This window comes from Haliaeetus leucocephalus, unplaced genomic scaffold (genome assembly GCF_000737465.1).
Source record: "Haliaeetus leucocephalus isolate CR32 unplaced genomic scaffold, Haliaeetus_leucocephalus-4.0 Scaffold206, whole genome shotgun sequence".
NCBI classification, from domain to species: domain Eukaryota; kingdom Metazoa; phylum Chordata; class Aves; order Accipitriformes; family Accipitridae; genus Haliaeetus; species Haliaeetus leucocephalus.
In genome coordinates, this window is record NW_010972642.1 from 5,428,230 (window position 1) to 5,445,290 (window position 17,061).

General features: G+C 39.7%; 1 protein-coding gene across 17 annotated transcripts in view; it reads right to left on the reverse strand.

Moving 5' to 3' along the window:
- Nucleotides 1-17,061, reverse strand: part of CACNA1C (calcium channel, voltage-dependent, L type, alpha 1C subunit) — a 409,208-nt gene that overhangs the window by 150,979 nt on the left and 241,168 nt on the right. For 16 of the 17 annotated variants that reach the window (XM_010566185.1, XM_010566184.1, XM_010566180.1 and 13 more), the window contains exon 6: nt 15,368-15,564. In XM_010566185.1, the coding sequence (XP_010564487.1) occupies nt 15,368-15,564 (197 nt within the window). The remainder of the gene's footprint in view (nt 1-15,367; nt 15,565-17,061) is intronic. The other variant, XM_010566178.1, reaches the window with a different exon arrangement.

Below are 17,061 nucleotides of genomic sequence, written 5' to 3' on the forward strand. Positions count from 1 at the left end.
ATGCCTGCACAGTTACGCAATGATTGTACCAGCTAGCATCGACGTATAATAGACCTGCATTCTGGTACAGCAGGGAATTTGGGACTTCTCAGACTGAACGTCTAGGAGGTTAGCTTTTCATCTCCTTCTTATTGCCCAGTCCTGCATGTAACAGAGAAGCTGAAAGGCAGAGACAGTGATAGCTTCTCAAGTGTAGAGAAACCATCAGTATTTGGCAGACAGCTGAGTCTGTGTCCCTGTTGCTGGACTTCCTAGGTTTGGTGCTCTCAGGTCTCATCTTCTTTAGTAGAAGTCAAGATTATTCCACGCATTGTGGCACTGAGCCACAGGTGACAGGAACGTATGTTATGTGTTGATAGAACATTAGGTATTTGATAAATTATGTTAAAAACCCCTTTGATAAGGAAACAGTACACTGTGAGCTTACTATTTGCTCTTGAAAAACATCTGCAGGAGAAATGCAGAGATATAGGCTGTTTGGCAGAAGTTAGGGGAAAAAAAAAAAGAAATAGACTTACTCAAAACAGTAACAGCAATGTATCAACATTTAAGAAACATTAAATTCTTGGCTAAGATTGTATCCTTCCAAATATCTGGAAATGCTTCCTCCAAAACAAAAGTATCCTAAAGTCCAGGATGGACTGTCCTAACTGAACAATGCTCCCATACAGATAATATTAAAAACCTTGCACTTGTGTTTGAGTGAAACTGCTTCCTGAAGACTTACCATCATTCTGTGAACATGTAGCTATTAATCATGTGTGTATGCATACGTGTCCTATTGACTGCAGCTGGAGGCTTTCACAGCAAGCATAACTTAGGTGGTAGAGCTGATTTTTCCTAATTATGGTGTTGAAATGGAGAAGCTGCAGAGGGTCATAACAAGATCAGAAGTGTTACCATTTGCACACTACTGAGGACAGAAAATGAGGTCTGCAATAGGTTACCTCTCTAGGATGGACAGTACAACTCCTGATACACAGTTCAGCTCTCTGGTCACTGAGTGCAGTACTTCTCCCTGAGTGTTTACTATTAACCATATGAATCTCAACAGAAAGGTGGATCATCTTCCAAATTTACAGTTCTGAACAAAGACTATCAGCCAGTGTAGGTCTGAATTATAATATACAAGCTACAGTAGTCAAGGTGATTGCAACCTGATATCAACTTAAGCATGTATGGGACAATTGTTAGGTCAGCTGGAAGCACAGCATTGGTAGGAATCTGCAGATGGTCATTTATAGAAATAATTCCGCTTTCTGCGTCAAACTGCCTGACCTTTCACAGCTCACATCTCACTACTCTCAACAGTGAGAAAGTTGGTATGTTTCTGAACATTAATGCATCATCTCTCATAGACCTCAGGGTTAAGGATCGTAGATTCCTTCTCATGATTTGCTACATACCCTCTCTGGCACTGTGGGGACATCATTTTGGCTTGTTATGCTTCAGCTTTCCAATCTGCAAAGTGGGATACTACCTTGACTTATTGGGTACTGCCAAAGAAACCACTGAGCGTCATGACAAAAAGAGGGTATTTCAGCCTCTTTGAGGTCTGATGGACCTTGTGTACTGGGGAATACCTCTTCCTTTGCCAAGCATCCTTAACTGCTATCATGACTATAGCATTTCAATGTCCAGTTGAAGGCTTTTCTCTCAATGATACAGATAATCTCCTAGAAATAACATCAGGATTTTTAATTCTGTAGTTTGCAGTTTCAGTAGGGGCCAAGGAATAAAAGTCTATTTATCTCTATAAATAGACCTTTGTGCCTATGTCTTCTGGTTCTTCAGAAGACATAGGTGAAGGCATATTGGTAAAGCCACAGGAGATATGCATGCCTTACTTGTTTAAAGATTTTTTTTTCCCCAGGGATAATAGTCTGGCACATTTTGCAAGTACCTCATTCATTACACAGACATCATGGTTCAAAGCTAATGTTAGAGGCATATTATCTATTAACATAATGGTTGAGCATCACCAAGCATATAGTGGAGGTCTTTCAGTCACTTAATGGGAGGGGTAGACACAATTCACTAAATTTTGCTGACTTTACAATTCACACACCCACACCCTGACACTTTGTGCGAAATGTCTTTCAAAAATAACTGAAAGTTACAGGAAAAGTTTAATCCATCATAGAAGGGCAGCTGTCACTGGAATGCAGCAAGCTGAAGAAAAAAATTAAGTCTGTCTTGTTCAGTGCACAATAGTGGAGAGCTGCAGCTTAATGGAAAGTAACTTAGCTAGGACACCAGGGCTAGGCTTCTGTTTCTTGAATAAATTGCTAATTGATTTCTAATGACTATAGAATGTTATGATAGCTTTTTTAAAATACAAGTTAAGTGATTCAAGTATTCTGTAATGAAGTGTATAACCTTTCACAGAGTAACATTAATCAAGAGGAGCAGAGTACTCAGTAAAATTAAAGGGCAGTAAATCTGGAAATTTTGTGAAGAAATGCTATTTTATGCAGCCTATCTGTGGAATTCACTGCCTCAGGAAATGATCTAGCCAAATGTAATGGTTACAGCCAGTAGCAAGATCTCTAATTGAAACCAAGTCTTTCTTGTAACAATATCAAATTGGAGAATATCGGGAGCAGGAGACAGCAGAAAGAAGAGGTAACACTTAATTTGTGCTGAATATATCTGCCTGCTTGAAGCCTTCATTTTGAAAACCACCTTTTTCAGGAAAAGTAATTAAGCACCTTCATAACTTTAAGGATGCATGGAAGTGATTTCCTCAGCTTAGATCAAAGATCAAATGGTAGCCTACTTGCAGGCATAGCTCAGGTGATACATGAAGGGCCATGCATATACTAATGTGAGATTTAGATATTTATCATTGATAAATTATGAAGTAGAGAGGTTTGGATTAAAACATAAATTTTCCTTTTTCTCTCCCTCTTTCCTTCTCTTCCCATGAATATTTGGGTGAATGCACTTCATTCACACATATGCTCATGGAACTACAACTTTAAACTCTGCTTAAACGTTACTAGAAACTTTTTTTTTAATAGGATGACGCACTGTTTTGTACTGTGAGGGAATAATGTTTTCTCCTAATTTTTTACTCAGAACTCAGGTACAAAAACAATTAAAATAAACAGAGGATGGAACTTCACCCTTCACAGCTACAGCTGTGTTGACAATACCAAAGGAAAAAAAAAAATCTACATTATAGACAGTCAGTAAATCCTACATCTCAGGCAAGGGCTATGTAGCCTAGAAAGGAAAGTACTCCTACCCTTCCATTATTTCATTGGCTTCCATTATATCTTCGTGATGCTTTCATGATAGTTAAAGCTTTGCTTTGTTTCTGAAACCTCACAGACTGACTAAAATGCTTTGCATTCATACAGCCAAGGAACAAAAAAGGTCTCATAAAACCAATGTAACCCTTCAGAAGTAACTAAGGTGGGGTGAAATCCCAGAAAGCCACAGTTGCTCCTTATGATTGTTCTGAAATACTCCGCATTTTGTACCTGGCACTATCAGATGGATGCAAAGGAAAGACTGGAGAGTTCAGCCCAGCTTCAGTCTGAACTAATGACACTCAAAGGAAGGAGCAGCACTTGATCCGTTGCTCCTGTTAAAAATTATGTTTTGACAATCACATTTCTTTCATTTTGAAGTACTGAAGGAGAAGGCAAATCTTTAGCTCAGTTGTTCTCTCCAAGCACTTATTTTTAAGGCTCTTCTTACTGCATTACCTCAATTATGGAATTTTACAAATTCCCTATGTGCATTCTATATGTACGTATAGACACTTATAACCATTTTTCAGAGTGTCTTCATGAGAAAGGCAAGACAGAGTTGAAGACAAGTGCACAGGGATCACGAACCAAGGCAGAGAATGCTCCAGACAGCTTATTCTGCTACACGGTCACTGTAGGATAAAACCAAAAAACATAGGCAAGACTCATCATACGCGGCCAGTGGGAAGAATAATAAGATTCCTATGTGTACCTTGGTTCTCCAATTGTTCTGTGTGCTCTGTAGTGATGTAAGGAGAAAATTAAAATTCCACTCTAAGTTAGAAATATTGGCAATTTGTACAGAACTCTCTGCAGGAGATAAACGGAGCCATTAACTGAGAAAGGACTGCCTCGATGAGGACAACAGAAACATCAAGGGAAGAGATTAATTTGCAACAGAGAACCCTTGAGAAAGAATCAAAGAAACTGCAGCAATGGAAGATAAGTCCAGAAGAGAGGAGGGGAAGGAGGCAGATGGATCTGAGATGACGAAGTCTGCAGAGGTTGCTTCTTCACCCCTGCTAACAAAGAATATGTTGAATCTGCTGTAAATGTCCTCACCCAAGTACACCTGCTCTGATCCAGGTGAACAGTAATTCCTGGTTTATTTTAGAAAAACTTTTGGTATACCTTTAGTTCATTGCTATGCTGCCTTATCTCCCTGACAAGAGGGTGAAGTCTCCAGAACGGACCAAGCTTCCCATATAGCACTATGGAGAAGACAAGAGAAAGCAGTGCTAGGCTCAACCTCAGAGTCATGACAGCACACACTCCTGCAACAGATACACCTTGACTGGCTTGAACTTCTTGGGGAGACTGTGTAAAGGCAGGAGTCCTGCAGAAGAGCCCTACCAGGCTGCTGCAACTTGTGCAAGAACAAGGCTAGAGGGAAGGTCTAGAAGCACTACCGTATAACCATGTCAGCTGCTTGATAGCAAAGTGAAAACATGTAAAATAGCTGTTTGAGCTTCTCTGAAATTATACGCAGTGGAATGCCGTTTTGGTTATATGAACCCCCTTCAATGAAGAACACATAAAAGGTGTGAAGCAAACTGTATTTGCTCTTTGTTGCATACAGTATGCGGGAAGTGCCTTGCTACCAGTAGAATTTGCCAAGCTTATTTCTTTGTAACAGCACTAAGTCATGTTTTCATCACTCAGTAAATACTGGCCCCGCCTTTTCAAGGATATGCACGCTTTCTCAGCTGGGAAAGACTGTATAAAGTCTGAGACATATAAAACCCCCCAAATTTCAACTACCTAGCCCCAGATTACAGATACTGTATGCTGACACCGAATCCTTCCACTGTGTTTTTTAGCCCCCAGTATATAATCACTGGACTCCACAACATTATTACATTCTTTGGTAAAGTTCTATGTTCATATTTGAGCTGTTTCGGTTTGGGTGCACATTGTATTTTGCAGTCAGCTGTTCTTTAACAGACTGAGCTATTATGGGAAATAGAAGGTCTCTGTCTGAGAGCGGGAAGAGAATTAAAACTTGAATTCAAATGCCAGCAGGTCAAAATGTCTGTGGCACACAAGGATTGAGCTGAAATGTTTTTCTACTGCAAGCTTTTTCTGTTGAAAATGCTTACTGATCCCATACTTCTACAGCACAGTAGTTTGTGCTTGCTGGAGGGTAGGGCTGCAATATTGACTTGTGTGTTTACTAGTGTCTTAATTAAATCTGTAATTTTAAATAGCCTTCACCCACGTTTCCTGTATAACTTCAACTGATGGCAAAGGCCACTGGCATTTGACTTCACACTTTTCATTTCAAAATAGAGGAAAAAAAGTTAGGCTCTCCCTTCACTTAAAGAAAACAGCAGTGTTGCTGGGTTTTGTTTTCACAAAGTTGCGACATTTATTAGCGCTAGTAATGTTTCAAAGGGACATGGATTACCATGGCAAATCAACTATCTGAAAAGTGAATTTTGCTGACAAAATCTCAGCATATTAAATTTTGTTAGTGCAAGTACCACTGCAGAATTCCTATAGTCAACTATACCAGGGGAAGGAAAACAGAAATAATCAGGAAGTTGCACCTCCTCCTATCCTACCTGTACTCTTTGTGCTTTCTTGTGGGACTTCTCTGTTTTTCTGTCAAAACTGGAGGGGGCTATGTACCTCTGCAGCATGTTTGGCCATACAGGGATTCTGAACTCCCACTGAAAACATTAGTTACACAGTGAGAATTCCTTACATCAGAGACAAATTCTGAGCTCCAATAAGCCTCCTGCTTTGCCACCTCACTCTCTTTCTCCGGGATTAATACACAAAAGAGAAAAAAAATAATTAAATGTATTTCATTTCAGTTTAGCATAGACCATGTTACCCAAAAGTGAAATATTGAAATACATTTAGAATTGTAGAATCATAGAATGGTTTGGGTTGGAAGGGACCTTAAAGATCATCTCGTTCCAACCCCCCTGCCATGGGCAGGGACACCTTCCACTAGACCAGGTTGTTCAAAGTCCCATCCAACCTGTCTTGAACACTTCCAGGGATGGGGCATCCACAACCTCTCTCTTCTTCCTTACATGTAATCTAAATCTACCCTCTTTCAGTTTAAAGCCATCATCATTTGCTGCCAAGTGATAAAGCAACTCACATTCTAGAGTGTGCTGGAACTGTTGCACTTTGAGGATGCAAATAATTCCCTCTAAACTATTCCCTCAAAAATTTTTTGATGGTTTGGGGGTTTTTTGGGGGTTTTGTTTTTTTTTTTTTTTTTTCACTGGTGGCTTGGGTCATTCTCTGTCTGCATTAAGGCTGACTGTGTCATACAGACCGTCTGGGAAAGAACAGGCCATACACTGACCCAGGCAGAGCTCTTGAAGACACTAGGCCCAGACTGAGCAGGTCTTCAGACTTTCCACAAACATAGCCTAGAGTCCAGTATGCCAAGCCCTTGATCTTGATCCATTCTGCTTGTTGATATAGATGATGACTGGCAGATTATTTTCCCTACCTCTTCCCTACTCAACAGCTAACATCAATAGTGACATTACTTTTGCCTTCTTATTACACTACTCTTCCTGACTCCTGAACAGTAGATCTGCTTAGAGGAGATTCATGTCATTGATCTATCTGCAGTGTTCTGCCAAAGTCAGGTCCCTATACAGGTAACAGCACCCATTAAAGTTTTCACATGACCAATTACATGAGTGGGTTAGCTTGTTGGGTGAATTTTCAATTTGCAGAAATGCCATGTAGTGACCTCCAAAAATTATTTGGACTTGTGTGACTTAATCAGGATTTGAATTCAGGTCTCCAGAGGCAAAAGTCAGAGCTTTACACGAGTTGCTTGTTCCCATGTAAGTGTGTATAGCTTTTTTCCCTTTAAAAGAAAAAGGTTGATCTTTGAAAAAGTCATCCAAAAGCCCAAAGGCTATTTAGCCACAGGGCTGATAGTTCTTTCATTAGAGCTACTGCAGCAGTTCCATCTCTTACTGCTGCTCAGTTATTTAAAAACCTTTTCATCTTTTAAAGGCTTTGGATATTCACTCCAAAAGAATAAAGTGTTGATTTCAAGCATGAAAATATCCCCTAGGATGGTGGGTTTCCAAATCTAAAGATTTCATTTCATCTTAGAATTCTGGGCTATCCCTTCCTGTCTCTGCTTATTTTGTATTTACATTTGCATGGCTGATTATCCAGAAAGGATTTTCTGCCTGTTTTACTGTATTGCTGTTTTATAACTGCTTCTATTTATCTCAGTGCAGACTGATAGCAAATTCTACCACAAGTATATCAGAACAGCACTGATTGCTGCATGCACAGGAATACACAAGCACATACTGTTCATTGATTTACATAGTCAATTAAGTCCTTAAAAATAAAGATAATGAAAAACAGTACTGTAAGCTGTAGATAATCACTGCCTGCTTTAATAAGTGGAGGCATGACTGTCAATTCTTTTTTTGCACTTGATCAGTATATCCCAGTTTCCTTTGTAGCCAGTTCCCAGACTATGATATTCCTAGAAATCCATTCTACATTTTAAATGATGAATTCAGTTTTCAATTGTGAAATCACACCCAAAATTCTCAAATGTCTAGAACTCATAGCTCACAGCTAATAAACCTTCATCTGATAGACACACTAGCCACTCATGGATATTGTATAAGCACTAGAGGTTCACTGGAGAAAATACTATCAAAGAGCCTGAATGAAGTGCAACTGCATTATTGGCAGACAAGACTGCCCCTTCTCTTTTTCTTGTGAGTCTGAGTTTTGTGGTAAATATTCCTCTGACTGAGTCCTAAACCATTCATTTTCTACTTCTGGTCACTTTGTATCTTTACGGAGATGTGCCCAGTATTGTTTTTAGGCCTTCAATTTGGGTGCAGTGCAGAAGATTGGAGTTAGAAGGAGACAGTTCTAGAGAAGGTCACGGGTGCAGCTAAACTATAAGCTTATGATGGTATGACCACCCATCATACTGAGCCCTCAAGCCCTGCTCAGGCAGAAATCCCACTAAAATCAATGAATAAAGCCAATATCAGTGGACCAATTCTCTTTGCAGGCAGGAAAGACTTACTATTCACAGTAAGATTGGTGAGGGTTTAGTTGTATTGCCCTTTGTCTTGAAAACAAGATGTTGAAACAAATTAAACTCAAATTAAACATGAGTTTTATAAATAGTTCTAGAGCCACCATTTGTGTTCTGACCTTGGGCATATTCCCCTGTCTTTTTCTTTCCCAGGGTCTAGATAATGAACCAAAGTCTGTTCTTTGTGAATTTGTCTAGTGGATATGGGTCCAAACTGAACAACTCTGAAGATGATTGTTTCAGCAAGCAATGATCATCAGTTCTTGAAAAACTGGTAGTAGGGCCCAAGCAGTGCACCCACAGAGGCCCTCAAAATCCTAAGTCATATATAAGTGTCCCAGTAGCTTAGCTCTTAATTTTATAGCTCTGGGATAAAAGATTAAAGTTAGGAAAGGTCTCTGTGGTGATTAGACAGCGGCAATTAGGAAACAGTCTAAAGAAGAACAAAAGAAGAAAGAATAGAGAAAGGGCAACAGAAATACAGGGCTATTGAAGAGGTCCTTCCCACGCAGGAGCACTGGGCAGAGGGTCTCCATTAACACCTCCCCATAACCAACCCGAAGCAGCTTATTTTTAATGGAGAGTTTCCTTCCATATAGAGGAAGGGGACTGAGAGGTCCAAAGTTGAGGTCTGAAGGGCTCATGAAAACTTCATTTCACACCATAAGTACCTATTTTGCTTTGAACAAACATTCAGCAGCAGGTTTTTGTGGCAGGTGGCAATGAGCAAGTCACTGCTGTTACTTTCAAGGCAGCAGTACAAGCAACCAAGACAGTTGCACATGTAGTTGTTCATGAGAAAAAGGAAAACAGATTTAGGTCAGCATTTATGCAAATTAAGTGTGGACACTGCTTTTTCAGTGCATGAATGCTGTGGCCCTTCAGTGCTCTGAACTATGGGCCCTCTCCCCTTACCCACCACTATTACAGCAGATGGAGATGAAATAACCTCTGCAATCACAGAGATGGGTTGCTCGTACTTGTGTGCTTATTCTTTGTAAATTTTTCACATCCATGCAAATCCCTGCCGAAAAGATGATTAAAAAACCTCAACCCCACAACAATAAAAGCCCAGCATTTTCTTGGAGAGGTGGGGGCGGATGGGGAATAAACACCATGGAAACATGTAGACAGATATATTCTTAGAATCAGATCATTCTCTTGTGTGGAAAGCCTTACTAATTCAAGCCTAAGTGCTGCAAGAATAAAGGGTTAGAAGGAAAAACACAGCTGGTGAAAATTGGGGGTTGCAGCTCTGCGTTTAATGTCTTCCACTTTGTGGCAATTTCTCTGTATTCCTCACATCATCTTCCTCATTGGCTGCAACAGGCTGTGGGGGGATGAGAAAAGCTCAAAAGATTGTCAATGCTGTCAGCAAAGTAAATTATATCTGTTGTCCAGTTTGTTCCATTTTGATTTCATGATGGGAATTGTAAGGGTGACTGTAAGCTCCAGTTTCAAGCTCTTTTAGTGACTCTTGGAAGTACGGTCTCACAGATTCAGACATGGAAGGATCTTCCAGGGCAGCCTGTTTAACCACTGCATCTATATATGCTACTCTATGCTGTCCTTGGGGATGTCATGCTTCTGAATGTTTCCACTGATTCAATCTCATTACATTGCGGCTCTCGCTACATTGTGGTGGCTCCACTGCACTGTTTTAGATTACTAAAATGTATTCTTGCCTAGGGGCTGGGCAAGCCTACCAAGGATTGTTCAGTTAAATTTGAGGGAGTCAGCTTGTGCACCAGTTCAGGCATCTCTTCCAGGGACAGGTTAGCACCCTGGATCTCATCCAGACCTGGCTTTAGTCCATCTACACTAATACCACACTCTTTAGTTTACCGTTAGAGCCTTGAGGTAAACTGTCCCTGGAGGCACAGCATGTTATTTTCAGAGATTCAACCAAGTGTTCTGAAGTGTTGTCCAAATGGGACAAAGCCAATACTCCAAAAATGACGGCAGGCTCAAGGCTGCTCATTATTAATAATCATCAAGCAGATCAAGTAGAATTACTTGATCCTAGAATTCAAGCTGTAATGGGCAAGTTGTACACAGAACATCTCAGGACCAGGTTCTCCACTACCCAGCAGTGTGAATAGGCCAATGCAACAACGTATAGTTGCATTTTGTATTTTCTCTGTACTCTGTTTTCATTTATATATACGATTGCTTAGATGCAGGGGTGTGGAGAGACCAGATATGTAAAACTGAGGCTGCACTAGGCAGTTTTGCATGCAGTGTCACCAGGCTCCAGCTGTAGAAAGCACATTTCACACAAAGATGAAAGCCTTTCTAGAGACAGGGCACTGTCCAAATTGTATTTAACTCAGAAGCAAAGCTTCCCCTGAAGGACAGTAACAAACTGATTAAAAATAATTAAAAAGAAGCCCCATTAGGGAAGGTTGGAAGAACTGAATCTGCTCAGATTAGAAAAAGATTAAGGGAAGACAACAAATGCCTACAAATACTTAAACAGGATGTTACAAACTGCACAGGGATTAATTTTCCTCCTTAGTCAACAAGACAATAAGAAATAACGGACTGCAGCAGAGACTGATTACAAAATACCAAATGACTCAATTTGTAACATTTGGATTTGCATCTGCTGCTGGAAGTTTCCAAGACTGAGGGGTCTTCAGAAATGGGCCTTGTTGCCGGCACAAGGGAGCAAGCTGCTAATGCTGGCTGATCATACATTAAGGAGAGTTTTGAGAATAAGAAGTTCAATCTTTCTACAATGCGTAGGAAAAATCATGAAGTGACGTATCGTAAGAGGTGCCTGTCTACTCAAATGATTCTGTGAACTGACTGCATATGAGACAAAGCCACCTGGCAGTTGTACTGGGAGAAAGTAAACCTTGTAAGACTGAGGCAGTATAGGAGATGTGCTCCTATAAACACTTAATCCTCCCTTTAACAAAGATCAATTCTTCAGCAAAGAGTCAACAAGGTTGTTTTGCACAGATTTTCATCCTGTCCAATACAGTTATTTCACATTAAAAAATTGGCTCCTTGTAAGTAAGTAATTATCTTACCTGCCACTATAGCAGTGTCAAACGGTTTTCCCTAAAATTTTTCTTTCACATTTCAGAAGAAGCCAATCTACTCACAAGTCTTATCTGCTGACTAAGAGAGGAGATTGGAAAGTGTATTGATCTTATTGATGTCAAGCCCTTCTAGGGAATAAAAGTTTATTGCTTTCCTGTCTCTGATTATCTTTTTGTGAGGATGTGGGTCACAGGCTGGGAAATAGTACTCCATGAGAGAAGAGACAGGCTTCACTACATGGGTGAAAAGCCGGAGGAGGCACAAGGGGAAGCATGAAGAAGGAAGCAGGAAACTGAAGGTAAAATTTGAAGAGCTACTAAGTGGATTAGGAGTCCAGGGCTTGTGGAAGGTCACAGAGCTTTCTAAGTTTTAAACATGCAGGTTTAACCTTGCAAAGTGTGGCACAAGACAGACATAGGTTTCATGAAATTACTAGTATATTTTTCAGGGCAACATGCTGAAATGTGCTAAGCTCCCTCCATTCCCACTGAGAGGAATGCAGAGATCTAGGTACCTTTCAAAGGATATTTTTCAGAAAGTAGGAAGATATAATTGAAAAGCATTTATAGAAAAGTTTAAACCAAGGGAATTACTCCATTGCCTAAACATTTCCGGCCAAGTGATTCAGCCCAGAGCTTTATCTGTTGTTCTGCTAAGTTTTAGGTAAGGCTCTTATTTTCAGATTTAAGGAGGGAGCAAAGAAAACTCCCTGCATCCACATATATGTCCTTGGAAGACTATCACAAGAGACGCCAAGGCCCTGATTAGGCACCTGCAAGTCCTCATGTTGTACACATGACTGCATATGGAAAATCTCAAGAGCATGATCAAGATTTTACAAAATAGAAGGTGAGATCTTGACCTTTTGAAATTAATTGGAATTCTGACATTGACCCCAGCAGGAGCCCAGATTCAAACCTTGGTAGGTACCCTGAATTGCAGAGGACCTAAGAACCTAACAGTCTGCTTGAACTTTGAATGCTCAGCACTTTTAATATCAACCCATTAGCCTACATCATTAAGTTTAAGGAATGACCTCTCCATCACCTAAAATTTTCAGCTGCAAAACTGTCTGATTTACAGACATTTTCTTATACCGTTCTGTACTTTCCTTTCAGTGTAAAACGGACAACCAACTCTATCTCAGGATTTAGTTGGAGAGAGGGGATCTTTAAGTCTGGATTTCTAATCTAATTAGCTGTGCAGATTTATTTCCTAATAAAGCAAATTTTAATTTCCATGACCTCACTACGGATCCAGGTGATCTTTCAAAGCGTTATCTACTTGAGAAGAGAATAGCCTCCTATCTCTGCACTCTTGTGGAGATGCAGCATCCAATGGGTTGTCTATGAAAAGTCCACTCTTCCTTGGCTCAAAAGGCAAAGGCCAGGGAGTAGAGTTATATATGAGTCAGATTTCACTAATGAGACAGTGGCTCACACTAAGTTTAAAATATATATATACATATCCTACCCTACTTACTAAAATTCTTTCTTCACTCTCGGAAATTGAAATTTTGCATCTTTTCTATTCTTTACTATCCAGAAGTACTCTTCCTTTTGATCTCGCTAGCTTAATCCAGAATGCCCTTTTCATGGACATTTAGAGACATTAGAGACATATGTTTCTACATATAAATATTAAAGCCACAACGCTTCTTATAAGTGTGCCCTGTAGTAATTGCCCAATCAACATCTGCCCCCAGAGTAGCACAGACCTCTCTGCAGAAGGAAATATGTGTCACATCTCAGATACCTTCTTTATCACAAAGCAAACACTGATCAGAGCCAACTTCTATCCACTTTGTCAGTATAACTCAGAGGAAAAAATTCATATGGGACAATAGTACTCTTAGGATCGTTTACAGCAGCTTAAGAGTATGTCTGTCAGCTCAGGTGTTCAGGTGCTTACTCAAACTTTGTATTTCATGGCCTTTAAACATAGGTGATATGTTTTTTTCTTTACAAACTAAATTTCCTCCTCTTCAATTACTAAAATTTTATCTGCAGTGCTAACTCTTTATCTTTTGTAATCTTCTCTAGGAATAACTGGGAACTGATGATAACAAATATTTCTTTTGTTTCCAAAGCAAGCTTTCTATCAAAGCCATAATGTAAAAGGCTAACTATATGGATGCCCCTAAAAATGACCATCAATGTGCATTAATTTAAGGTCTCAGTTCACCATACTGTCTCTAAAGAAAAAAAGAAAAGCCCAGAAAATCAGTGAAAAAAGCTGGCTGAATACCAAACAAAAGCTAACAGCTAAAACCCAGGTTGCTGCAGGGACGCCATAAAAAAAATCAGACCATCTGCAGCAGTCATGGTAGAAAATCATTTAGCAGTGAGTACATGCTTTTGGCTCCTGTTATTAGATAACTGATAACTGAGTTCTGAATGATTCACATCCAGTCACGCAAATGACGCATGGACCCAAAAGTGTGGGGATTGGCAGGGTCTTTCATAACACGTGCCTTTGGAGAAAATGATGATAACTTGTGTATAGGTTTCACGATACTAAATGGTATACACTGCCAAAACTATTTTCATGTTTATTTCTGATACCTTTTACTCTCTCCTGTTTCCCCTGAACTACCTATAAATCCTCTCAATCACACAAAGACTGGAGGAATGTGAGCTAAATGTGATAAAAAGACAGGTTTATTATATATAGCCATAGTTGAGCCGTGCAGTAGTTTTGCCCAGTTCCTTTTCTGACTTAACTTCTGTTCTTCTTCATTATTTTATTAATCTAGACCCTCTTTTCAAGTAAAGGCAATTTTTGTGCTCTGAGACCCAGCTCCCCTTGTGGTTTGATCTCTGCCCTTTATCTCAGGCATGAGAGGGAAGCTGGAGTCACAATTATAAACTAAATTTACGAGGATAAAGAGACAACTGCTAGCTGTTCCACATAGAGACTACTGCAGATAAGCTACATCTTCAAAGGGAATCTTGTAAACCCGAACTCACTGGTGGGTAAAAGGCAGCTTCAGGCTTGTGTTTAAGAGAGAAGCTGATATTGATTAACAGTGCAAGCTGCCTCAGCCCAGGTTATCCTTTTGTGTGCTTTGGGTCATCTTGAGTTAAATTCCATCATGCATTGCAGCACATCCTACCATCCTGGAGAACCAGGTGTCATAATATGCCAGTCCTCAAAGTTAGTAAGAGTCCGTGTTAGCCTTATACAGATCGGACTGAGCTGTGTGCGAATTATATTCCTGGACCATAACATATCGCTGCAAAAGGTGATGGCAAGAGCTGAATCCAGAAACGTGTTTATATCTGGTTTACAGGTGAAGGCTAAATCTGATTTTAACTCCTATAGTATAATTGTATTGCCACCGAATTTCCCAGCACATTAGAAATTACAAGGTAGAAACTAAAGCTATTGAAACTTCCAGAATTAGGGTAAAGGACAAGATGAGATTGCATTTAGATTAAAGATAATATGTCTCATCTAAACATGATCGATACCAATATCAGAGTTATGATAATTTATTCTAACATCATTATGATAAAAGTCATAATCAGGAGTAGTGCTGGCATGAAAAGGGATTTATGAGGCCTTTCTTATAAAACCTATGAGCTGATCAGTGTAGTGCCTTTGTAACATTAATGCCATGGGTAAAGCACATAGTTATCTGTCACAAATACTTCTACATCAGTAATTTGGGGATGTACGAGATATTTCACTCCTGCAGAGAGGGTCTTTACATGACATTCTACTCAACAAAGATACATTGCAAATCTTCAAACCAATAAGCCATGTGCCATCTTTCAACATTAAAATATCGATGGAAAGTCAACATTTACATTTGATTTAACTGCGCCAGATAAACCCTCCCATTTTACCCACTAATATTCTGAGTTAATTAAAGCTTCACGCTAGCAACCACGCCTTCACTGTATAGAACAAGCAAGGAAGCTAAAGCCCTGAAATTTCAACATAGCCATAGCACATGAGCAGGCCTTTCAGCTTATCATTTTCGGATACGTACCCAGTACAGTACATCTGTCCAGCCCTCCATCGTGATGCACTGAAACACCGTCAGCATGGCAAAAGCAAAATTGTCAAAGTTCGTAATGCCATGTTTAGGTCCCTCCCAGCCTGCCTTGCACTCCGTGCCGTTCTGACACTGCCGCCCATGTGCAGACTGGGGGGCACAGGGAGACGGATCATCTTCTGCAGGTGTATCTTAAAGGAGAGGAGGGAGAAAAAGGAGGTGAAGGGAACTAATTGCTATTTGACATACTGATAAGCGAGTAAAAGATATCTGATTTTAACAAATACATTTTGCAGTGAATTTCACAGATTTCTCTGGGAATACACAAGCAACTGTATTAATTTCAATGGGCAGAGGGATGTTTTGTTGTGCTTCACTTTCTTTTTGTAAAAATAATGGCCAAGCTGTCAAATTTTACAGTCAAAACTGAGATGGACATTTTTTTAAGGCATACCCTTCTATGAGGAAGGAATCATGCCTTTCAACATGAGAGGGAGCGTTAGATCAAGTCTATTACATTTCTTTAGGCTGCATGTTGTGACCAGTGTTTTCATTCCGCAGTCACTTGGCATCTGGGTTAATCTTGGAAGGGAACTGCAGCACTGACTGGCACTCTGTTGAAGGAGGCTGAACCTCTGCAGCAGACAGGCTTCAGTGCTCTGAGATAGGTTGATATGGTGCTGGGCCACTGCTAAGTTCAGCAGAGAGTCTCTGGAGCTCTGCTCTTTTGGAGTTTAGAAGCTGTGTGGCATTTTATCAATAGCCCAGTGGCACTCGGAAGCTCTAAAAGACTACTGCTTGGTTATCCACCTTCTGTACAGGTGTTTCCAAAGATCTGAGAACCCATATAACAAGCCTGCCTAAATGTTTTGGTATATGAAAAATGCTACAGAAAACATATTTATAAGCACAAAACCTCCTGCAATAGGATTTTTTTAAATATACAGATTTCAGAGCTCAGTGCTACATTTATAACAGATGCAGGTATGTGTGTGGGAGCAGGTACTTATGTTTGTTTCTCATCTTATATGGAAAAAAAAAAGTAATTTTCCAAAAGTTATGATCACATTCTGATCATTAAAGCATGCCAGAAACAGCAATATTAGAATTAGATGCTGTAATGTAAATAATTCCAGACAGTATGGAGAAAGATATATACACTTTGAAGCTCTAAACCAGACTGACAATTCATTATAGTTCTAGCATTATGTTCAGAAAATGAAATCTGCCAACGTTATAAAAGCAGAAAATATAGAACTTCTGAAACAATTTCCTGCTGTAGAATATTTTCTTGATTACAATCCAAACTAGGTCCTAGGCATTGGCACCCACCACCACATGGGCAACCACTCCTGTTCAAGTTCAATAAATCAAAAATGCCGACGGTTAGATGAGTGAGTGACAATACAATTGAATTATTTTGAAATGTGAATATTTCTTTCTGTCAATAATTTGAAAATTCTTTCCTGATGGATTTGGTGCAAAAAGTTTCTTCCCCTCAATATAATTTCGCTTTCTTACTAGTTGCACTTCTAACCACGGTCACAGCTTGTGATTAAAAAAAAGGGTACTGGGCCTCAATTAGATATTCCTTTACAACGATACTTCTTTAAAATGAAGATGTATTTGTGTACAAGATTAATAATAAAATATAAGTTGTTCATTTCTGTGATGGCATCTCATTTGTA